The sequence below is a fragment of the Erithacus rubecula genome (genome assembly GCF_903797595.1).
Source record: "Erithacus rubecula genome assembly, chromosome: 4".
Classification (NCBI taxonomy): domain Eukaryota; kingdom Metazoa; phylum Chordata; class Aves; order Passeriformes; family Muscicapidae; genus Erithacus; species Erithacus rubecula.
This window is the reverse complement of record NC_136686.1, coordinates 32,957,568-32,980,255: the sequence shown is the minus strand read 5'-3', so window position 1 is coordinate 32,980,255 and position 22,688 is coordinate 32,957,568. Positions and strand designations below refer to the sequence as shown.

At 53.5% G+C, this 22,688-nt stretch overlaps 2 protein-coding genes across 3 annotated transcripts; both read right to left on the bottom strand.

Moving 5' to 3' along the window:
- Positions 1-1,113: 1,113 nt before the first annotated feature.
- DNAL4 (dynein axonemal light chain 4) lies at positions 1,114-5,313 on the bottom strand. 2 transcript variants are annotated; one of them, XM_079305125.1, is made up of 4 exons: positions 5,213-5,313; positions 3,980-4,191; positions 3,190-3,273; positions 1,114-2,285 (listed from the first exon to the last, which is right to left on the bottom strand). In XM_079305125.1, the coding sequence occupies exons 2-4, from the start codon at positions 4,049-4,051 to the stop codon at positions 2,121-2,123; spliced, it is 321 nt and encodes a 106-aa protein (XP_079161251.1). In that variant the 5' UTR covers positions 4,052-4,191; positions 5,213-5,313; the 3' UTR covers positions 1,114-2,120. The 2 variants fall into 2 exon arrangements, with proteins under 2 accessions (XP_079161251.1, XP_079161252.1); XM_079305126.1 differs by having other exon boundaries at positions 3,980-4,194; positions 5,213-5,232.
- Positions 5,314-11,299: 5,986 nt separating this feature from the next.
- Positions 11,300-21,783, bottom strand: NPTXR (neuronal pentraxin receptor). Its single transcript, XM_079303502.1, has 5 exons — positions 21,001-21,783; positions 14,256-14,478; positions 13,880-14,124; positions 13,372-13,551; positions 11,300-12,990 (listed from the first exon to the last, which is right to left on the bottom strand). The coding sequence occupies exons 1-5, from the start codon at positions 21,571-21,573 to the stop codon at positions 12,766-12,768; spliced, it is 1,446 nt and encodes a 481-aa protein (XP_079159628.1). The 5' UTR covers positions 21,574-21,783; the 3' UTR covers positions 11,300-12,765.
- Positions 21,784-22,688: the final 905 nt, after the last annotated feature.

The window sequence follows — 22,688 nt, the reverse complement described above, 5'->3', positions numbered from 1 at the left end:
TGCACACTGAGGCTTTGAGAAGGCTGGGGAGCACTCACCCTTCCCTTGTTGCCAATGCAGGTCATAGAGACATTAGCTTTGGTCAGCTGGTGGCCAAGAAGATAAACAGGCAGCAAGTCCAAGAGACTCTGTGCTGAGGTCAGCAGATCTGTGTGGTCATCTGCAGGTCACCACGACCCTGCAGAGATGCCCATGACCAACGTGCTGTGCATAGCACAGAGCAGTTAATTATTCATTAGTGTGAAAGAGGCACAATTAAAGTGACCTTGGGATAGCTGAAGAGATCATCCTATTCCAGTGTGGGGCATTCCAAAGACTTTACCTCCTGCTCTGAATTTAGAAGAGACAGAAACTTGAAGAAGAAGAAATAGTCTTTTCCACCTGCTGGCTGTAGAAACTGTTGTCAATAGCACTATCTTCACAAAGGCAGCCAGCTGGAGGGACACAGAGCAACTGCATGATGAGACAGCTCAGAGAATTTGGGGTGTTCCACACAGCACAGCAATTCTGATCATGGGGCAGGAATCATGGTACCAACCTACCCTGGCCCAGCCAAGCACAGATGGTCCAAATTGGAAATAATTCTTAGTTGTCTTCATATTATTCCAATTCCTGGCTCCCTGACACAATGAAATTGAGAAAGGGCATCCCTAGAACAACACTTGAGGTTCAGAAAAAGGAACAAAAAGAATTTTGTTGACCAGGTTGATCCACCACAGGCGTTAATGCAGAAAGATCCTTCAGACTTAACTATGGACTAGAGGTGTCAGCTGGCAACATTTTGAGAGGAAATCTGAAAATTAAGGAGGCTACAAATACGAGACTCCAACGGTCAAAGTTGAGACACACTGGTGAGGCAGCAGGCACAGTTACATTCCCTTGCTGCTACTGCTCAGACAGCTACCTGGGCAGAGGGATGTGGCCAGCAGCACCACGGGTCTGGCAACCTTCCTCACCATCGTGGCTGGCACTGGTAAAAGGAACTGAACAGGGAGGATGAGAGTCACACAGGAAACCTGCAGGATGGAGCTCTGTCACTGTCCTCTGCCTGTGCTACACCATGGCTTATTTCCATGTTTCTTGAACAACTTTGCCTACATAAACGCACACAAAGACATTTTACTAAACTTTTATTGTAAAAACACAGTTCCCCAGGTTTTATAAATAAGCCGTACACGTAACATAGTTACGCTCATTCGATCCTCCAACACCAACAGCTTTAAAAAATGAAACAGGCTAAAAGGATGCAAATCCAGAAAGACATTAGGTTTCTGATGACCAAGTTATATTTCACATGGAGCCTCCTTCCTCTGTCAAGCTCCAAAGAAGATGCTGAAAGTACACAGCACTTGCAACACCCCCAGGAACTGACAGGGAGGCATTTGAGCCTTAAAAAGAGCTCTCACCCACTCCCCAGGCATCGTCAGCCGCCTGTGTTTTCATGCTGTCTCCGTGTGCTGTGGGTGAGAAAGGAGGGGGCAGTTTGCATAGCAACCTCCTACACCCAGGCAGCTCAGCTGTTGTACCCTCCCAAAACAGCAGGGAAGGGCAATCTGGGACTGCTTCCCTGTGGCTCACACCTCCACAGACAGCCTGAAGGGAGACCCTTGGTGCTATCAGCTCTGCACAGACATCTCAGAAGGGAGGAAGAATGTATAAGCAGCATCCAGAGAGAGGAAAAGACAGGTGCTGGTCACAGCCACACTGCATGATTGCAGAGAAAGCAGAGGAGAGAGGAAAACTATGTGGAATAAATGGGAGTTTAAAAAACCTATAGGGCTAGATGGCACCTTTTTACTTTTGCTTTCCCCTGCTAGTGGTGCTGTGCAGTGTGTTGAGAGATTACCTATTCCTCACTTCCCTCCTGCTCCAGCTCAAACATCAAGGAAAGAGCCACAGACAGATGAGAAATCCCACAAGCAAGGACAGGACAGTTTAGCAAGTTTATACACACACATGCACCAACTTTATGTATCCCACAGAACTGTTACGTCAGTATGAAAAAAAGAAATCTTGACATTTAAGTATTAAAAATAAAGCCCCACCTCCAGATCATACAAAACTTGTCAAGAGCAGGAAGAAATCTCTTGTATTCAGCAAGTCTGGGACCCGGCCAGGGGTCAGGAGCACTTCCAGACACACACTGCCAGGCTGCCACCAAAGAACATGTACAGCAGGTTCTTCACCTCATGAGTGATCTCAAAGCCAAAACCTTCTCCAATCACCACATGCCAGGAGGACCCAAATTTCTTGTCCATCGTCTCTTTGATCATCTTTGCAGCACTCTGGAGAACATCAAGGAATAGAACATAGGGTGAGACAAAGCAACCAGGAAGGTTTTATGCAAACATCCCCCTAATCCTCTCCTCCCTTTACGACTACTCAAGCCATAGGCAAGAGGTATAGCAGCTGCACTGTAGGAACTGGGAGCTCCCCAGAGGTAAACCCAAGGGTGGAACTGATCTCAGCAGCCTCCTGTACAGCAGCTAGGAAAAATGAAAGAACTGCATCACTTCTGTAGTTCCACAGTCAGAAGCAAGAGCTCTGCTTTAGATGCTGCTAGAGTTATGCTGGTTATGGTCACCATGAGAGCAGATTCGTGTCACTAAGCTGCAGCTATTTTTACAGGAGTCCATTTTTTTTTTTCTCCAGCTAATTACTGAAACACTGAAAGTAGGCTGACTTTTAAAAGGCTTACTTCTCCCAGATCACACCCTGCTTGATCCAAAAATAGGTGAGAGGGAGATTTTTCAGTGACAGGTGCTGCCCTGCCTATGAAGCAAGGTATGTTTTCCCTTGATTGTTGGTCCTAAAGCCAAGAGGGAATACTTAATAGACTTTCATGTACTCATCTCCAAAACGAGAGACTCCATGCAGTTCTGAACCAAGCCTCCATGACACAGGGCATTTTATGAACAGAGTGGAAGCACGTCTCAGGAAGGCAGGATAACCAAGGAGATAAATTTGGGAGCCAGCATCACTACTAATCTCTGCAAAGTGTTATAATAGGCCTTGCAGACCAATAGAAGTGAATCAGATCCAGCCAAGCTCTTTGCCTCCGTCTACCCTAGCTCAGTGCAGAAAGACAGTAACAGGATGCCAGGACCTGGCTCTGCTCTGCCCTATCCCCCATCCCTGCTCCTGCAGGCTCCCTGAGCTGCAGGCTGCCTGTCTGGGAGGTGCTGGTACCTCGTTGTTGGTGGCATGCTTCTCACACGCTGTGACACACAGCTCCATGGTCTCTATGCGCATCTCCTCCGGCATGTCCGAGTGCTGCAGAGGGCAGACAGACAAACACAACTAAGCAGGAAAATAACAGCTGCACACAAGACAACAGCAAGCTGCTCTAACTTCTGCATTGGCTCTATTGGGGGCTCAGATGCAGTAAATACAAAAATGGCTTATTGCATTCTAAGTGAACCATTACTCCAGCCAATGAGGAATTCTTCTCTACCTACATGAAAACTAGCACTGTGTAAGCACAGCTTAAAGGAGGAGAGCAAGACATTTGCCAGTCTTTCTGCTATAAGATAAAGGGAAAGCACACTAACACTGTTTCAACCACAGTCCTTAATTATTGCTATATGAGTAACAAAGAAGCCTAAATTACACAGACTTTCCTTCTGCTGCTGCTATCTGGCTGGCTAGCAAGATCTTTCGCTCCAGCTTTTCAAGGACAAAAAGCAAGCTGCATCCAAAACAGAGGAGAGGGCTCCAAAGGCAGTGTGCTCTCAATCTGTTGGATGGATCACTTTGCTCCAGGCTTCCTCTGGCTGACATGAGGGACACCAGTGCTACTGGATTTCCCCAGGAGAGGTCAAGGACAGGGAGAAAGCAGCAGTGACAACCAGATCTCTCCACAGGACCAGCAGTACATCTGTTCTCACAGTAGCTACTCAGCAGGAAAAGGACAGTAAGAATGAAGGCAGATTTTCATATCTCTGACACTGGTAAATGTGTAATCCATCCCCCTCCTTACCCTAATCAGAGGAAAACTGTGAAGCCTTTTATAATCAGCCTCATCCTTTTTTTCCTCCTCAGTTTCTTCCATGGTCCTTCCACAGAGACTCCAGGAAGGGGCAGAGGGGCTACCTGGAGTTCAGCAAAGTGCTGTGGCACAGCCAGCTGACAGAAACAGGGCTCTGTGTTCCTCTCTTCAGCAGCAGGAGTCACTTCTTGGCCTAGAGGACACTGCTTCAACAAAGACAAACACGGGCAAGAGACAGATGGCTTTCAATTAAAACTAAAGGCAAATGAAAGTGTTATGAGAATATCACACTATCTCACTCACTTGCCATTTCCCAACACCACCTTCACACCCCGCTGAGAGTCTTAGCTCATAGACCATTAACGCAAACAAACTATTAAACTGTATCTTTTTCCATTAAACTGTATCTTTTTCCATAAGTGAGGAGCACAGCACTTCCCAGAAGCACCAGTGGAGCTGGAGGGAAGAGCTGAGCCAAGGTACAGCTTCCAAGAAAGGACAAGAGAACAATATATCAGCTGCTACTACTCTTGATTAATGCCAAAAGGGTTTTCCCAGGACACTATTATCTGCAAGAGTTTCAAACTGCACATGACAAGAGAAGGGTAGGAGTATTTTAGGCACAGAATCTGCGTACTTGTCTGGACGGAAATGTTTAACAGGAACATCTTGGTCTCGTTTGTGCACTTGCGCCTCAGATCCCGAGCATTTGCCAGCTGGGGAGGGCCATATGGGAAAACTCTGGACGTGCCTCATTACCAGCCTGCCTCTACCAGGGCAGCACAGAGGCACAGCACTGACTGAGAGATTCAGAGCACTGCACCGCGCTCCTCAGGCTGGTTTTTTCACCCACAACAAAGCATCCTCCTCTCCTGCCCAGAGGGAGCGAGGCTGAGCCCATATTGAAAGGAAAACGAAACCACCACGGTCTCAGGCGACACACCACGTACATAGAGCTGTTGGCTAAAGCACCGAGTCAGACCACCAATCCTCACAAAGGGACGCGCAGGTGGCCCAAACCACCTCCGCAGGACAGAACCCCCGTTTGGCCGGCGCCACCGCCTGGAGCCACTTCGATACCCACCCACAGCCCGAGAGCGTGAGGCAGCGCAACCTCACACGCGAAGCAGCCCCGCCGCGCCGGTCCGCCGCCCTTGTCCCCGCGGAGGAAGAGCTCGGCCAGCGGCGCTGAGCGGGACCGCGGGGCTGCAAGCGCGGCCTCACCTGCGCGGCCGGCGCGGCCCAGCGCTGTTGCTAAGGAAGAGCCGCGCTTGTCATAGCAACCGGGCGGGAAGTCCCGCCCCCTCAGCGTCCATTGGGCGAGGCGCGCCGCCCGCCGAGCCTGATTGGCTGGCTGCCCGCCGGCCGGCGCGCGGGGCCTCGGGGACCTGGCGGCAGTGAGGTGGCCGCGGAGCGCCTGTGTTATGCTGTCCACCCCCCCCCGCCCCCTAACCAGGCGTTTGGCAGTTTAACATTTGTCTGACTTAAGACCCCTTAGGGGCCTATTTATACTTATTTTTTTGTTTTAAACAACAATGATAAGTTTAAAAACAAGGAGCGATTTGGGGCAATTTTGTTTTTTTTTAAATCACAGAATCAGGTTAGGAAAAAATTCTGAGATCATGAAGTCCAAGCTATGACTGAACAGCAGCTTTGCCAACCACACCATGGCACTGTCACGTCCAGTCTTTCCTTAAACACCTCCAGGGACGGTGACTCCACCACCTCCCTGGGCATCCCAGTGTCTAATCATTTACTGTGAAAAAGTTCCTACAAATGTCCAACCTGCTTAAGACAATGTCCTCCTGTCCTGCCTGGTTGCTCGGAAATAAAAAAAGTTGATCCCCACCTGGCTACAGCCTCCTCTCAGGTATTTATGGTGATCAGGTCACCCCTGAGCCTCCTCCTCTCCCGGCTGAACAGCCCCAGCTCCCTCAGCTGCTCCTCTCAGGGTTTGTGCTCCAGACCATTCCCCAGCTCCATTGCCCTCTCTGGACATGCCCCAGCTCCTCAATGTCCTTCCTGAACCGGGGGCTCCAGAACGGGACACAGTTCTCCTTGTGTGGGAGAGGCAACAGCTCATGTCTGCATGTCAACGGGAATGTAAAGAAGGAGAAAGTGATGCTGGGGGGATGAATCATGGGTTTGCAAACAGCTCCCATAGCACCAGCCTCCCTCCCCACTGAGAAAATTGCCTTCCTCCCACCCTCGTAGCTTTATGCTTGTAATGTCTGTTTGTTTTGAGGTTTTTCTTGGCTCTGGACTTGCTACAAAACCTCTGTTGTCTCTGCACCCTGCTAGCCAAACACCAATTTCCTCTAAACCAGGTCTACCATTGTATTAATCTGAAATTAACATGGGTGGAGAAGCAGCAAGCTCCAGGATAATACCCAGGGAAAGATTTCTCCTGAGCAATGCCCCAGCTGCTGGGTGTGATCCCTGGTTTTCCACCAGTGGCCATCCTTGTCTTGCAGAGTGGCTCATGGACTGATTTTTCACGTGGTCCTTCTGGCTGGTGTGTGTTTGAAACCTTCTTGCTGCTCGCTGCCTGCTGAAGGAAGAATTTTCTTTCCAGCTGTTTGAGAAGGAAAAGAGGTGGGGGAGGAACAATCTGGGTGCTCTCCTGTCCCTGCCAGCTCAGGAGTCCTCTTCCCTCACTGTAGCACCAAGCTGTGCCCTGTGATCATGGGGAGAACACCTTGTTATCTCTTTCACAGGTTCAGCAATGAATCCGACCTCCTGGCTGTCCTTTGCCTGACAGAGCAGTGCTGGGGGCTGGGAAGCTGCCTTTGGGCTTGGAAAGACAAAGCTGCAGTGATCATTCATCTTTTCCTTTTCTGTCGCTGCTGGTGGTGACAAAAATGAAGCACTGCCTCCTGTGCCACTCGTTCTCCTACCATTCCTGCCTCCTGGGCTAATTCCTTCTCCTTCCTCTTTTGGGCCTCTTGCAACAAGGCAGGCACAGAGCTAAAATTGTCAAGAGACAGATAAAAGCTGGGAGATCATAATTTTTTCTTTTCAGACAAGATAATTAGCAAGAGAATCTCTGCGAGGAAGAAGATCTTTCCATCATCATTACTTTATCTCCAGGCAGCTACTCTAATCTCTCCAGGGACACGGCTCTTTCAAGCACTGTATCCTTGCTGTGGGTTTTTTTTTTTAATGCTTTAATGCCTGTGTAGTTCACCCACTTTTACTACCAAGCAGCAAGTGAGTGTGAGCTGGTGTGTTTGTGTGCATGTGCCTCCGTGCATGGGGCAGGGGGGAGCACACTTATCTGTGTGGCTGTGGGTTTAATTAAATGGGCTTTGGTTCTGATCAATGTGACCCCCAGGAGTGTTTCCTTCGGGGAATGCTTGTGAGGATTATTCATCAGGTGAGAAGATAAAGGGAAATGGTCAAACAAAAACTGCAGCTGGCCCAAAGATAGGAAGAACAATGTTTTTGTGATGGTGGTGGGTGATACAGTGGGGCTGCGAGATAGAGATGCCTCCTGAGGAAGGAGAGCGTTCTGCTGGCCTGTCTCCATCTACTGTGGCTTAACAAAATGTGAGCAGTTGGTTTCTGGACCCTCGAGTGCAGGGTTTCCACAGGCTGCCCCTGTATAACTCTGCAAGGCAGTCAGAGCCTTGTTGAGCCAGCAAAGGTTGGGGGTACTGGTCCTTTTGCTGCTGGCTCTGATGGCACAGACAGCACATCACCTGATCTTTAGTTTCCAATACCAGTGGACCAGATGCCCTTCTGTAAGTGAAAGCAAATCCAGAACAAGGGTTCAATTCACCCCTGTGGATCTGTAGGGAGCTGGAAGTGTTGCTTTGCTCTGGCTGGTCATACCTTACTTGCCACTAGAGGTGGAAACTTTCATACCTTTTTTTTCAGCAGCCATTTCAGTGAAATGCATTGAAACAAAATCCATTTGCCTTCTGACAAGAGGGTGTGTTGTACTCCTTAGCTGAGCACAGGAAAGTAACCATTAGCTGCAAAATATACATATATGTAATAAATATTCTGCCTCCTGCTTTCTTTTAGTCGTCTTCATTGACCTGACAGCAGGCTGACTCTTCATCAGGTGGAGGGCACCTTTATTTTCTTTCTTTTTTTTCTTACCTGCTTCTGGCCAGGTTTTGGGACTTTCCCGTTGTCCCTGTGGGCACAGGCTCTGCTGTGCCATGTCCCATCTCTTTGTGGCAAAGCTGGAGCTTGCTGTCCAGACTGGACACTGCCTCCACACTGCCTTGGGTAGTAACAGAAGGCCAGGGTTGGGGTCACATCCCCAGGGTGTGGAGGCAGCTCTCAAGAGGGCCCATGGGAGTGCTGAAGCCACATTTTGCTGGGATCAGAACCCCCACCATGCTGAGCTGAGGGGAGGCAGAGACGGGGATGCTGGTGTGCAGGAATGGATGGCAGCCCAGGAGCAGCTCAGCCTCTGTGGCAGGGGACAGGGCAGCTCACTTTGGGAGAGCAGGATCCATCCCCTGGTGTGCTGGGAAACAGATCCACGTGATGCTGTAGTTACTAGCTCTAGTAACGAGAGCTCCTGTTAGTAAGGTCTGTTGCTGCAGCACTAGAAGCCGTGCGGGGGCTGTTCCTGTGCCAGATGCTCTGGAATTGTGGAGCATGCATTCCCTGTGCAAGGCTTAATGAGCCTTCCTGGCTCTGGGAGGCAGCAAGGGAGGCTCCCAGCAGGACAGGGAGGTGAAAGGAGGCAATTAGGCAGTGCCCCATTGCTAGAGCAGAGCAGGTAATGGGGACTTTGGAAGTCACCTCCTGGGGACAGGTATTGACTGGCTTGACCTCGTTTGAGGGCACCAGGAGGCTGACACACTGCAGGGAGCCGTGACAGGCAAACTCTGCTGAGGTTGCAGCTATTGGGGAGCACTGGAGATCCCCAAAGCCCACTCTGAAGTCAGGGATCCCAGGATTGCCCATGTCCCTGGCAAGGCCGTGCCCACATGGCCAGTGGTGCCCTCTGGAAGGAGGGGCAGGGGCTGGAGGGTTTCATAAATGTCAGCATTTTCTTTTCAAATACAATAATTATAGCCATCATGCCTGAAGGTTTCCCATTGCCATGTTTCTCTTGGTCTTCTTCACTGCCAGACAAAACTCTTTGGGAGAATGGGGGGGGAGGTACTCGAGTCTGGCTAAGCCCTTGGCTAGCAGAAAGCCCTGCAGCAGCCAGTCTTGCAGATTAGGAAAGGAAGTGGCAGTCCCTTTCCTGTCCTAGAAGCCTGCTTACAGCCCCTTGGCAGGGAGATAGAGGACAGCATTCATCACACCTGCCTGTCTCCCACACCACCTCCTCTTGTGCCAGTTCCTGCTGAACTGCCACAGCCCAGCAGTGCCCCTGCCCTGCACTGCCCAGCTCTCCACCTTTTCCCTCCTATCCTGAATATCTGGACACAACACACCCAACCAGCTGAAGCACCTACCACAACCACAAAACATTCTCCACACCACTGTTAAAAATTTCCTTCTTTACCCCTCCTCTTTCCCTCAAAGCTTTGTTGTTCCTCATCTCTTCTGTGCACAACACGTTGTTTTCCAGCCAGCTGCCCTTAGAGACACATGGGGCTTCTCCTGAGTGCTCCTGGTTAATTTAGAAGCAAGCAATATGTGTAAGTCATTGTAATTACTCCTTGCAGCCAGCAACGCTATTGATTTGCCATCTCCTCTACCTTTTAAGCCCTGTTGCAGGTTTGCAGCTCTTGCAAGGCTCAGCTTACTGAAAAGAAATGGTCTCAGTCTTGCTCTTCTCCTCCTCAGATGGGTAAGAAGCAGACAGACGTTGCTTCCTGCAGAGAGCCAGGGCAGGATGGAAATCAAATATTTATTTCTGCTCTTCATTTGTGTCTCCCATCTAGTTTCTCATCTTTCCATAATGCCTTTGTTTCCTGAACAGCCTTATGTGAAGGCATTTTCTGGAAGTTTTTAAAAAGGTTTGGGGAAATTCTACCACTGTTTCCTGTCTGCCCCGGGTCTGTCTAACTGGCTGTGAACCCCTGGGAGAGAGGAGCTTGCCCTGCAGAGGCTCTGCCACTGGGCTCTCCCCATTCTCCTGTTCCAGAAGTGACAGATCCACATCCTGGGGACATGGCTGAGATCAGGATCATGCCAGCATCATTTGGCAGGGATGAGGAGGGCAGCACTGAAGGCCCTGATCAAGCATCTCCTGGTGTCCCCTTCATTTCTGCTTTTCTGGAGAGCATTTGCACCCAGTTTCAATGTGGGCTGGGTTTCCGGGCTCTGGAGGAGATGGGTGTTTTGCCAATAGCCTACATCAGTGGCCAGGCTGTTTCCATCCTTGTTCATCCTCTCACATTTCTCCTGCCGTGGCCAGCAACCCTAAGAACCCTCTCACAGTGCTTTTGCAGTTTGGATAGGAGGATCTTCTGGACCAGTTTCCCTCCCCCCCCCCCACCCCACCTTAACCTCTTTTTGAGTTTATGATCCCAGTAGTGTTTCTTGACATTTTCTTCTCCAGAAAATATGCATCTTAACTATGCTGCTGTTATTTGGCTGCATGAGCAGATGGCAGCTGTTGAACCCTCTCCTCTTAGTAATGGGGATGTGAGCTTCCAGCTCAGCAAGGCCCTTGAACCGAGGTTCCAGCTGAAGTATATACGTACTCTTCAAAACCAGCCCTCAGCTTCGTGAAGATGTGCTAAAGGTGAGAGGGACAGCCTTTCTTTTATAGCATTAAACACCCTACAGAAGGAGAAGTGTGGAAGATCAGCTGTGACTCAGAGAGCATGCCAGCAATGGGAAAACTCAGTCCTCTGGCTTTGTGTTCTGTTTCCCCCATTGGTGAAGCTGTGCCTTTTGTGGGAGGAGCAGGACCCACTGAGAGGCAAAAGCACCATGCAGACCTGGTCACGAATTGTTCTACAATAGGAGCTCCAAGAGCCATGCCTGAACCATCTTGTGCCCAGCTAGGTCAGAAACTCATTACTAGTACTTAATTAGATTTATACTCAATGTGAGTTCCTTGCTATCATGCTCTGACCTAGAGGTCATGATTTCTCACTTGTTTTTTTTTACTTCCCTCCATGAAGAGGTGCTTCTCTCAGCCCTCATGCCCTACCAGCAGCAGCCTGTACCCCACACTGCTCTGCAGTGGAGCAGATCAAAGGTGGCCAGTCTGTGACACCATCCCCAATACCAAATACCAAACCCTTGTGACGATATTCCTGTAATGCCAGCAGTGGGCTCAGCCAGCTCCCATCAGTGAGCACCCTAAGCACCCTGTGGAAGGTCACCTCATGTTGGGCTGACCAGTCCCATCCATCCTCCCAGCAGCCTTGTGCTCCGCAGGAGGCTCGAACAGAAAACATCACGTTTATTGTTCACGATCAGCTTTACAAAAGAAATGTCCCGACACGGGCGTGGTCAGGGGCCCTTTTCACAAACGTGCATTGGAGAAAGCGCGAGCGAGCGAGGGAGAGGGGGCAGCTCCTCAGGGTGCACGGAGGTCACAGTGCTCCCACTTGGCACAAGGGCTGCTCCCCATCCCCGCTGTGTCATTCCCAGCGGGCTGAGCCACCCCAGCACTGGCAGAGACCCTGGACAGGGAGATGGGGGTGGCAGGGCTGACCCTTCTGCCAGCTTTGCCTCCCCTAGGGGCAGGAGCAGCTGTCACCCAAAGTGGGACTTGGGGTAGGCGGGAACACTGGAAGCTGAACACTGCATTGAGCAACCATGAGAGCCCCGAAATAACCCTCCCACCCCGCCCCCAGACACACACACATGTGCACGTACACACACTCACATATCGAGATGTCGGTGACCACACAATGTGGAAACAGAGTATTCTCAGGCACTCCACAGGGAAAACACCAGCCTGTTCTTTCACCCTCCCAGTTTCAAGGCCACTGGCAGCCCTGTTCTTGGCAAGGAGCAGCTAAAGAAGGGGAGCTGGGTGGAACCAAGGGCAGTAGCCCAATCCAGTACTAAAAGACAGGGGGATGGATGGCAGGGTTCCTCTGACCACCACCATCCTCCATTTCTTCTTTTCTTGCTTTTGCTCCCTTTGGTGGCAGTCCTGCCCACTTTCCCCCTCGGCCAGCGCTGGGGGAGATGTTTGCCCCTTTCCCCCCATTCCCTTGGTGGCTGACCCATCCACAGCTTGGAGGTGGTGGGGAGTGTCCTCTTCACTCGGCCTCAAAAACCTGGCTCCCCTGGGGCAGCCCTGCCCAAACAGGCAGCAGAGGCAGGGAAAGGGGTGCAGGGGGTAAGTGCCACTGACTTTCTGCCATTCTCCCTCAGCTTCCCTGGGGCCACATTTGAAAAACCAGGGCAGCAGGAGAAGGATGGGGATGAAGGTGAGATCCTGGAATGCAGGCTCATAAAACTGGACAGTGAGGTTGTTAGAAATAAATAAGGAAAGGGGGATGTGTTCAGGTGATGCCTGCACCTGGCATCCCGCTGAGGCTGCATTGCACTCAAAGTGGATGGAGTTTTCCTTCCCACTCCCTGTTAGGTCTGGTGAGGAGAGGACCCTCACTGTACCAAGGACACCTGCAGGTACGACGAGTTCCACCCAAAACAGAAGTGGGGCAAGACGAGACTCAGGAGCCAGCCTGCCAGAAGTGAGGACAAGCCACAGCACCAGCACAGGGACAACAGGGAGACTTCCAGGGGCCCCTCTCCCTCCTGGGACACCAGCACAGGGGGCTCAAGCACTGCCCCAGCAAGGCTCACTGGTCTGGGAGGAGAGAAAGGGGCTCCCACTTCGGGGCTGCCACCGGGCTCCTTGGTGCTGGGGAGAGGGCTGGGGGTGCTCATGCCTTCCTGCCTTCCTCGCAGGCAGCAAACCCTGCCTTGCTGGCACCTCCAAACACCTCCACCGCCTGCTCATCCCACTGGATCACATTCCCTTGGAGGTGGGAGGTGCAGTTAGCCAAGGCCAGGATCTCCGCTGGTGCCAGCATGTGGTCCCACACGCCAAACTGCGCCAGCTCTCCCACGAAGGCTTGTGTGGCATCAAAGCGGCCCCCCAGGGTGTCCTGGGAAAAAGCAGGAGAGGTGATCCAACAGGGATGGAGAGAAGAGGAGGAACATGCATCCAGTGGGAAATGGCAAGGGGGAGAGGGAGAAGTTTGGGAAGAAGCAGAGCAAAGTGTTTGATGGCAAGGAGGGGATGAATGCATGGAAGAGATTGAAGAAGATGAGGCAGGGAGGCCAAAAGGATAGGGAGAGGGAAGAGAAGAGAATGAGGGCACATGGCCAGCCTGGAGGCTGGATGAACAAGCAGGAGAGCCAACTGCCATGCTAAGGGCTCCTGCCCACACTGCCCTCTCTCCTCACCCCGCCTAGGGGCTTTTCCCCCCAGCCAGTTCCATAGAGCGATGCTAACTGGCAGCTCTTGGTGTCCAACTGGTACCTACCTGCTCCTGACCCAGGATGATGACGCCCTGGGGCCTGATGGAATGCCAGGAGGCCAGGTACTCTCCGGCACCCCGCTGCTCACCATCCTGGTACGCCAACCACTTGCCGTCCCGCGTGGTCCATGCCACGCAGACGTGGTGCCAGGCCTTGTCCTTCAGATTCAGCGGCAGCTGGGCAACCTTTGAGAGAAGAGCAAGGTCCCGGTGCTCAGTAGGACTGCTGGGGACCCCAGAGTCTCCCCAGCCCCTCACAGAGCAAGCAATGCATCCCTGTGGTGGTAGTGGCATCCCAAAATCTACAGACATCCAGATGGGCTGCTTCTCCGTCTCAAAACTCATCCCAATGAGCCATCCTCCCAATCCTCCAGCCTCCCACCATAAACCTTGGGGCCCCTTCCTCCCAGCTCCCCCACACCAGTCCCCCCAAGAATATAATTTCCTAAGGGGATTGAAGCAGGGAAGATGAGGGCAGGGCTTTCTCTTCTGTCCCTCCTGCAACTGGGCTGACCTTGTCATTGATGAGCAGCTCCAGGGGGTTAGAGCCCCACTCCAACAGCACAATCTCGTTGGCTTGGCTTGAGACAGAGTAGGAGAACGGGGTGCCAATGCCTGCCAGGGCCTTGGACTTCAGCCACATGCAGATGGTGAAGGCATACAGCTCTGGCAGGCTCTTCTTCATGCGGGCATACATGTAGTTGTTCTGCACCGGGATGGTCACCTTGAAGGCATCAGGAGGGCTGTAGCCCAGTGGTCCTACATATCAGGGATGGGGAGGAGAGAGGAAGGTCAGCACCTGTAGCTGGGATGAGGGTGAGCTGTCCTGGGGCTCTCCTGGCAGTGTGCCTCAGGGTAGCCTCATCTCCATCCCCGTGGGCAGGACTCACCGTGCTCCAGCTCCGTCACCCGGTTCTGCAGGGAGTTCAGCTCCTTCTCGATGTTGTGCTGCTGCTGGCTGCGGTCAGTGCTGGCGGCCTGGCGCTCCTTCTGCAGGGTCAGGATCTTGGAAAGGAGCTGCTCCTCCAGCTGCTCCATCTTGGTGTGGAGGGCATCACGGGCAAGTGCTGGGGCAGTGGGTGCTGAGCCATTGGTGCGGGCTGGCAGCTCCTGCTGCACTTGGCAGCAGTCACGATGGCAGGAATAGAGGCACAAAAGAGAAAATTCATCACAGTTTAAATAAGGACATTTATTTAATGCCCAGCCTGCAACACTACAGGTAATGCTGGGATGACAGTCCCATATCCGCACTGGGGTCTTCTCCAAGAGCCTCCAGCTGACTTTGTACCTCCCCTCTCAGAGCCCCCATTGAGCAAAATAAAGCTTGGCTGCTCTTAATGACTTTCTGATGCTTCAAAGCCAGAGCAAGGATGGGATGTTTGGGTCATCCCTTGGCTCTGCTCCTGCAGGCAGCCTCCCACGATGAGGAAATGATGCAGGCAGGACCTTGGAGCTCACAGCCACTCCTGCTGCTCGTGAGGCTGCTTACCTATAGCCAGCACATTAACATCACTTAATGGGACTGTAATCCTCTTAGCTGAGCTCAGCTGGCGTGCGGGGGTGTGTGCACGTGTGCCAGGTAGCTCTCCATAAGCCAGTCTCTCCTGGGCCACCAGGATGCCAGGGAGAAGTGGGACTGGTGCCAGGCTGTCGTGTCTCTGATTCTCAAGGCATGAACCATCACCTGAGGACATTGAGCCTGTCTTGTCTCATCAGGGTTAACACTCAGACCAAAACTCTCCCCATCCAAATCCAACATGGCAGCTGGTGAAGGCGCTCCCAGCTGCTACTGCACTCTACAAAGACCCCAGATCCCACCTTACTGGGAGACCCCATCCCAGCTGGAAGAAAACCAGTCTGGAAGGGAGAAAGTGACCCATTGCCATGCTCCTGGAGTTTGTAAAAAGGAGCCCTCTTCTGTCCCCATGTCCTTAGTGCATTAGTGTCTCTGCCACGGGCTCTGAAAGAAGACAACCACCTTCTTGGTGTTGCCAGACCCTCCCAGAGGTGCTGGAGCAGCCATGGCTCCAGCCATCACTCCTTGCCTTGGCTCCTCCAGCACTGAGGGATCTGCATGGCTGCTTCAGTCCTGGTCATTCATATGGCTTGTGCGGCAGGACAAGGGGGACACCATCCCTGTCAATGTGAACAGCCTCCTCCTGTCTCAGAGCTCACCTGTGGTTGTGGCTTCCTGCTTTTTCTTCCTTCTTATATCCAGCTTCTCCAGGCTGGACAGGACCTGATCATCATGCACACAAAGCTGAAGGGGAGGGATGGCTGCTTGTGTCACCCCTAATCTTTGCTATCCATTATGAGCAACAGAAGGGAGAGGAAGGCTGGAAGAGAGTCAGGTTTGGCTGGGCAGGATGCAGCCTTGGCGGATGGAAACAGCAGGGAGAGGAAAAGTGAGAAGATGGTGTTGGTGTGAGCACAAATGCACCCACTCTGGGGAGCAACATGCTCAAGCTACCAATAAAATAAAAGTTGGGGTGACCCAAGGTCTGTAAGAGCTGCCAGCAGGATCTGCTGGGGCAAACCCACAGGTTCTGTGTGGAAAACCAACCTGGAAAAGCAAAACCCAGCAAGAAAAGAGATATTGGGCTGGGGACATCTGCCAGCCCTGACCAAATGCCAGGTCTCACTGCCAGCTTGCTCTGGGCAGCACTTAAGGGTGCTCTTGCAATGAGAGCAAAATCTCCCTGGTAAAGGAAAAGCGCCCAGCAAAGAGCATCCTGCCTTCAGCCTTTGCAAAATTGAAGGATTAGCCTACAGGAAAGGGGCTTTAACTTTTTTTTCCTTTTTTTTTGTAGGGGGTCTTGGGGATCCACTGAATGAAAGGCAGGGTAGAGATGACATGAGGAAAGGGAAGTGGAAAGGTTAATTCTCATCCTCTTGGCAGGGATAATTCCTGGCTGAGACTCTCTGCATTTGTACCCAAACTGAGCTGGCTGAGGAGGCAGCACAGGTGGGATGGGGTTGCCTTTGCCTCTCTGGCCACATCCCATGGGCTCCAAGCTTTTTTCCTGCTTTCAGGCTGCCTGGCTGCAGCGGAGGCTGGCACGCTCCTGTCTGCCGCACGCTTTGATTGCTCGAGCTGCGGGTTGGAGCCTACGTCCCTGCTATCATGCATGGCTCCATCTGTTAATGACGAAAAAAGAAAAAGCTGGGAGATTTTGTCACTCTCACTAGCCCCCGATAGCCTGCCCTACATTATTCAGTAGTGATTGAGTACTTTTTTTTACCTCCCTCTTCCTCCTGCTTTTCTCCCTGCTGCTATTTTCTTCCCTCTGTAACTTTTTGCCCTATGGCTTTTTCATTTCTCTGGCTTTGGAGCATCTCTTCCTGATGCTTCTCTCCATGCACACACACTGTGTCTTTCCCCTTTCATTCACTTTCTTCCCCCTTACTGAGTTTTCCCCCACCCAGCCCTCTCTCCAGCTGTTGCTGGTCCTTCCAAGTTGGCAGCCAGGGAGCCACATGGCCAACTGAACCACTGCTGACCCCCTGTTCCTTATGGAAAGGATTGTAGCCAGTACCCTCATCTGGCAGGGTTTCAGGGCCATCCCAGCAAACACCATCCGTGTCCCTAAAGCCAGATGATGGCTGGAGGGGAGGCTGGACTCCCCACTCTACCCTGTGCAGCTGAGTTGTGCTGGATGATCCCTGCAATGCCAGGCTAGGCTGCATCCCCGAGCCATGATCCTCATCTCCGAGCACCTTTCTCACAAGGCAAATTATTTACACAATTATTAATGGTTGATGTGCAGCTGTTATTTAGTGGTGACCTTTGGGGAGGGGAAGGGGGGGAAGCGCCTTCTCCCTGGCTGTTCAGCAGGCACCCGGCTTCCCATCTGCCGCCGCGCAGGCAGCCGGGGAGTGGGCAGTGGGTGTGGGGGAGGCTTGTTCCACGCTTTTTGGCCACCAGAACCGGCAAAAAAAAGACTGAAAGATGCCAGGTGATATTAATCACGTTAAATGTCAGCGGCTGGCAGGCGGTGGGGAGGGGGAGGTGGGGGCAGGGGGCTGCAGCAGCCACGCCGGCGTGTGCAGCCCTCAGTCGGCAAATGCACTTTGATTTACATAAGGAGATCAGAGCCTCATTTACTAATGCACCGGCGAATCTGGGCGCTGCTGCTCCCCCTCATCCCCCAGCACAGCAGTTCCCACCTTGGCTGCTGGGACAGGGCAGGCAGGAGCACAGGATGCCTGCGGGATGGAGCCTGGCACATCCCAGGGAGCATGATAGGTGTGAACACACAGCAGACCCACCCCGTTACTTGGACCCATGAATCCTTACAGCTCCCACAAAACTCCTCCGTGGCTGCTAGCCTGGGATGCTCACTACTGCAGGACACCTGCTGCACTAGGGTTTTTTGGACCCTGCCATCTCTTTGGACCCAGGAAGGAACTTGGGGATCATTAAACTACATAAGGGACTGCATGGAGTAGAAGAAAAACAGAGACTTTTCCTCTTCCTCACAAGAGAAGGGCTCACTGTTGATCCTGTCCCCCTAAAACCATTCTTGGAGGGGCTGGGACTGTCACAGTGTTTACATCCCTGCAGTGCTGGAGATGAAAACAGGAGGGAAGCAGCTAGGTCACTATCATTCCCATTCCCTTTCCCCTGGGTTTCCTGCCAGCAGGCAGGTCACCAGCCACAATGGCAGAGCCACGAACCAGCTGAGCAGCAAACAGGCTGCTGCAATTCCAGCAGGTGCCCCATGGAGCCCATCAGGCTTCTGTCCCCTCTCCTGCTCCACTCTCCTGCAAGGGATGATGGGGAGAAGGGAGGCATCTGCATCTCGGCACAGCCCAGGTGATTCTCTCCCTGATCCCTTTCCATTTACAGCAATAACTAAAAGCATGGAAAAGAAGAACCTGGGTCCCTTGGCTCTGTGCTCCAAGATGCACCTGAGTGTACATAAGCACATGCTGAGAGCAAGGGGGGACCGTCAAAACCAGGATGAAGGAGCCTAACTAGGATCAGTGCCTGGGGTGGCATTAGGAAGAGGTGAGGGAAGATGTGTGAATGCTGTGCTGATGCTAGCCCAGCCCCACAGAAATGGCAGGGGACAAAGAGCGAGACCATGGGGGCCCTCCCTGCATCCTCTCCTGGGAAATCCTTCTGCCATGCCGACAAAATTAAGAAACAAATGCCTTAATAGGTTTTTCAGTGCATGAATAAATCTTGTTATGCCTTACAGACAGGGCTGAGAGTGCCCAGATTAGATCAGCAATCTTCCCTGCAGTCCCAGCTCTGAAGCATCCAGCAGTAATCCCTGCTGGCAAGCCTGACTGGAGACTCCCTGGGATGCAGCCTTCCCAGAGGGGCTCGTGGCATTTTGTGTCATCTCTCTTCTGAGACTAAGCCACTACAGACTTGGCAGCATTTCCTCTCCCTCCCAATGGGTTTTGCAGAGTCTTCATCACATGGGGGCCACCCCAGGACTGTCCCCACCCAGGTCACCTTTTGGGATGATCATTGCCATCATCCAGGGTAGCTGTGGAGGCTGAGTGCCTCCCATGTCATGGGGTATCCCAGGAAGCTCCCAGGGCTGACAGCTGGAGCCATGTGGGACAGAAGAGTGCAGGTACCCCCACCATGAAGTTTTTAGGTGTCTGCTCCTGGAGTGGGGTGAGAGGCAATTTGGAGAGGGAGGCCACAGGCAACCATCACTGGATGGCTGAGGTGTGGCCACAAGGCTCAGCTGGCTGGGCTGCAGCCACCACAGGGGTGTGGCACACACAGGTGACACTTTTACCAGGTGGGAGCCACGACAAAGTCCAGCCCACCTGTAACACACTGCCTTATTTCCTCACCTGGCAGGGCTCACTGAGCCTCAGGTAAGCCTCAGGGTGCTGTGTCTCCCCTGCAGAGTATATTTGGGACCCTCAGGCCCCTGGCAACACAAAACAGAACATTTTTGGTCATGTGCTGCTTGGCTTTCTCATCAGTGTGTGCATGAGCCTCATCCCAGCACTGTTTTAGGCTCCCTAGGCACATGTGACACCCTTCTCCAACCCGTGTGAGCTTCACCCTCCTCCTCCACCCCAAACCTGCCACCATCATCAGACACCACTGGAGAGGGGCCAGGGCAACTTGTGGATGATGCTGCCCCACAGAGAAGAGGAAGAGCATGACTTTATGGCCTGATGCTCCCCGAGATCCAAACTGATATACTGGGCACCATCCCACAGTGCATCATCTGGTGTATGTGTGCAGAGACTCATTTGCCCCCTTTATTTTTGCATGAGCATACCTGCTGTGTTATTCCACTGCTGGAAAATCATTTCTTCAGGGCTGCAGGGGTTTTTGTTGGGGTTTGTCCCTTGCTTTGGCTGCCTTTGGCTTGGCAATGTGTCAGACAGGCTGCACATCCCACCCTCCCTGCATGTTCCTGGCATGCCTGTGTTTCTTCTTGTACCTGTGTGTGCATCACCCTGGCAGGTCACAGGTGCTTCCTCTGTGGTCTTCCAGCTCTTTTCCTTTTTTGTGTTCATGTGTTTATTTGTCTCTCTGTCTTTTTTTTTTTTTTCCTGTTCATATCTGCATCAATTACAATAACCCTCTCTCCCAGTCTTATTTCTCAGTTTGTGACCTTAGTGGCTCTGAATTTCCCATCCATTGCCTGCTGCTGCTGCTGCACTCACATATGTGTAGTGTGGGGTGCAGAAGGGCAAAACTGAAGAGAGGGACCCCATAGATGCTGCATGATCCCCCTCCTAGCTCCACACTACTGACAAGAGTGGAGAGGGCAACGGGGAACTGAACAGGAAGATGAGAAGGTTGAGGACTTGCAGGAGGCTCTTTGCTTGTGGCTCTAACACCTGACACACCTCAGGGAACAACCTCTACATGGAGTAATTCCCACAGGGAAAACAGACAACTCTCCTCTTACAGCTCCCATGTGCCAAAACTATTGCTACAGCCATATCCTGCAAAGTCTGCCAAGTTCTGTGGGACTGCTGAGCCCAAATAAATTAACACTCACATGCACTCTGTGATGTGCCCCAGGACAGGCATCATGGCAGAGCCTTTGGTGCCACTGGATTGTGGCTGGACCAGGACTGAGCCTGCCAGGCACATGCTGCACAACTGCTACAGAATGGGGTCTGCATCCCACGTGCCAACAGCACAGTGCCACAGGAATGGCCACAGCAAAGGATTCCAGCTGTGCCCTTCTCCCTCCAGCTCCTGTGGACCATGTGGGGAAAGGGTGCCAGGCTCACGGGGGTGGCACTGCACTTTGCTTTGTGAGACGTCCCGTTCACAACCATGATGGCATCAGATGGGATTTCTCTTCTTGCTAAAGGGCAGGATCTGGCCCTGAGCTGCCAACCTGCTCTGGAGGAGCCCTTAGCAGCTGCCATGGGGCAAGCAAGGTGCCCTGCCTGGGTGCAGACCGGGGGCAACTGGGGCAGTCCTGGTGCTTTGGGACTACCCTGCACGGAAAGAAGAGAAGGAGGACTCAAGGTGAGTCCCTTGCCCCTGGGCAGAGATCTCAGGAAAGAGGGAAATAAGGACAACCTTCCTGAAGCCTCATGAGGGGGACGAGCTGGCCTGGGGAATGGCACGTGTGGGAGCATCTTTCCCGGGGAGCATCCCTCCCAGAGCCCCGGCAGCATCCCTCGCACCTCTATCCGGTCGATTCGGTCCTGGAGGGTGCGGACAGCCTCCTCCAGCTCCCGCACGGCGGGCGGCTCGTCGGGAGGGTGGCCCATGGTGCCGGGGCGCGGGGCGGCGCGGAGCCCGGCGGCGGCGGCGGCGGCGGCGGGGGGGCTCCGCAGGCCGCCCTCGCAGCGGCTGAGCTTGCCGGTGAGCTCGCGGATGGTCTCCTGGTCCATGCGGATCCGCTCCTTCTGCTCCAGCGCCGTGCGCCGCAGCTGGGCCGCCGCGCTCCGCAGCGCCAGCAGCTCCTCGGGGCCGGCGGCGCTGCCGGTGCCGGTGCCGGTGCCGCTGGCCGGGCACTCGGTGCTCAGCGGAGTGCAGACGAAGCGGCTGAAGAGCGGCGGCCCCCCCGGCAGGCGCGGCCCGGCGCTGGCCAGAGCCTCGGCGGGGCCGTGCAGCGCTCCCAGCCCCTTGTCGGCGGCGGGCAGCAGGGCGGCGGCGGCCGAGTCATTGTCGGCGGCGGCGGCGGCGGGCGCGGCGGTGCCGGCCGGGTGGACGCTGGCGATGATGCAGATGATGGCCCCGAGGAAAGCCAGCATGCCCGCCGCCAGCAGCACCGCCAGAAACTTCAGGGTGGCAGCGGCGTGGGGGGCCCGAGCCCGCGGACGGCGAGAAAAGAAAGCGGGCGGGGATGGAGAGGGAGACGGGCGGTCGGAGGGATGGATGGACGGGCAGCCCGGAGCGAGCCGGCGGTGAAGGACGGTACCGGCAGCAGCACCGGCGCCGGGGCCCCGCCGCGCCGCGCCGCGCTTATATGTGCCGGGCGGCGCCGCCCGCACCGCGCCGCACCGCCCCCGCCGCCGCCCCCGGCCCGGCCCCGCCGTGCCCCTCTCAGTGACACCCCTGCCCGCTGAGCTCCCTCCCCGGGCGGTGGGAAGCCAGCGGGCAAGGGGATGGGAAGGGCAGGGAGGGCGTCCCGGGAGCCTCCAGCGAGAGGATGCTGCTCCGGCGCTGCCCAAGGGATGGTTTTCCCCTGTGAGATGCCTGGGCTGGAAATAAAGGACCCCTTGATACCCCAAGGGTGTGAGAGTCGTAGTCTTTCCCTGTAACAGTCTTTCCTTCTCCGCCTTGCCTGCCTCCTAAAAATTAAGCTAGCAAACTTCCTAGCTCTCCCGTCTCAGACAGGACTGCTGCAGAGAGCTGCCTCACCCTCTGCCCTGTATGCCCATGTTATCCATTTGGGAAATAAAGATACATGTTTAGTCTTCCCCCACCATCACCCTACTCTGAGTGTTAATAAAGTGGTTGAAACAACCACTTTCTCCTTGCCCCAGCAGAAGCTGTGCCATGCCCTCTCCTGTTCTCCAGGCACAGTGGGAACGTGGCAACAGAGCCCTGCCGAGACAAGAGGAGCAGGAGAGGGAAAACAAACAAAATCAATTTCAAGCGCTACTCAGTAATGGCAAGAAATCCTTCCTAGCCGGCAGGGAAGCAAGAGCATGTGTGCTTAAAACAGCTCCAGTGCTGGCTATGAAACAATGGTAGAGATTACCTCTTCTTTCCCCCCAGGCATGTTTGAGTGGATAGCAAGGGAGCCAGAGCTACAAAAGACTCCTCAAATTTGGCTGTTGCCAGGCTACAGTCACCCTTTCTCCCCACAGAGTGCATTGTAACCCAGCCCCTCAAAACCCTCACCCCAGAGCCAGCAAGAAAC

Coding starts and splice junctions, on each gene's coding strand:
- DNAL4 (XM_079305125.1), bottom strand. CDS start 4,051: ATGGAAGAAACTGAGGAGGAAAAAAAGGATGAGGCTGATTATAAAAGG. Junction 3,274..3,979: donor ACAGTTTTCCTCTGATTAGG/GTAAGGAGGGGG, acceptor TGCCCTCTGCAG/CACTCGGACATGCCGGAGGA. Junction 2,286..3,189: donor AGCATGCCACCAACAACGAG/GTACCAGCACCT, acceptor GATGTTCTCCAG/AGTGCTGCAAAGATGATCAA.
- NPTXR (XM_079303502.1), bottom strand. CDS start 21,573: ATGCTGGCTTTCCTCGGGGCCATCATCTGCATCATCGCCAGCGTCCAC. Junction 14,479..21,000: donor ACCGAATCGACCGGATAGAG/GTGCGAGGGATG, acceptor TGCCAAGTGCAG/CAGGAGCTGCCAGCCCGCAC. Junction 12,991..13,371: donor TCATCCTGGGTCAGGAGCAG/GTAGGTACCAGT, acceptor GCTTTTTCCCAG/GACACCCTGGGGGGCCGCTT.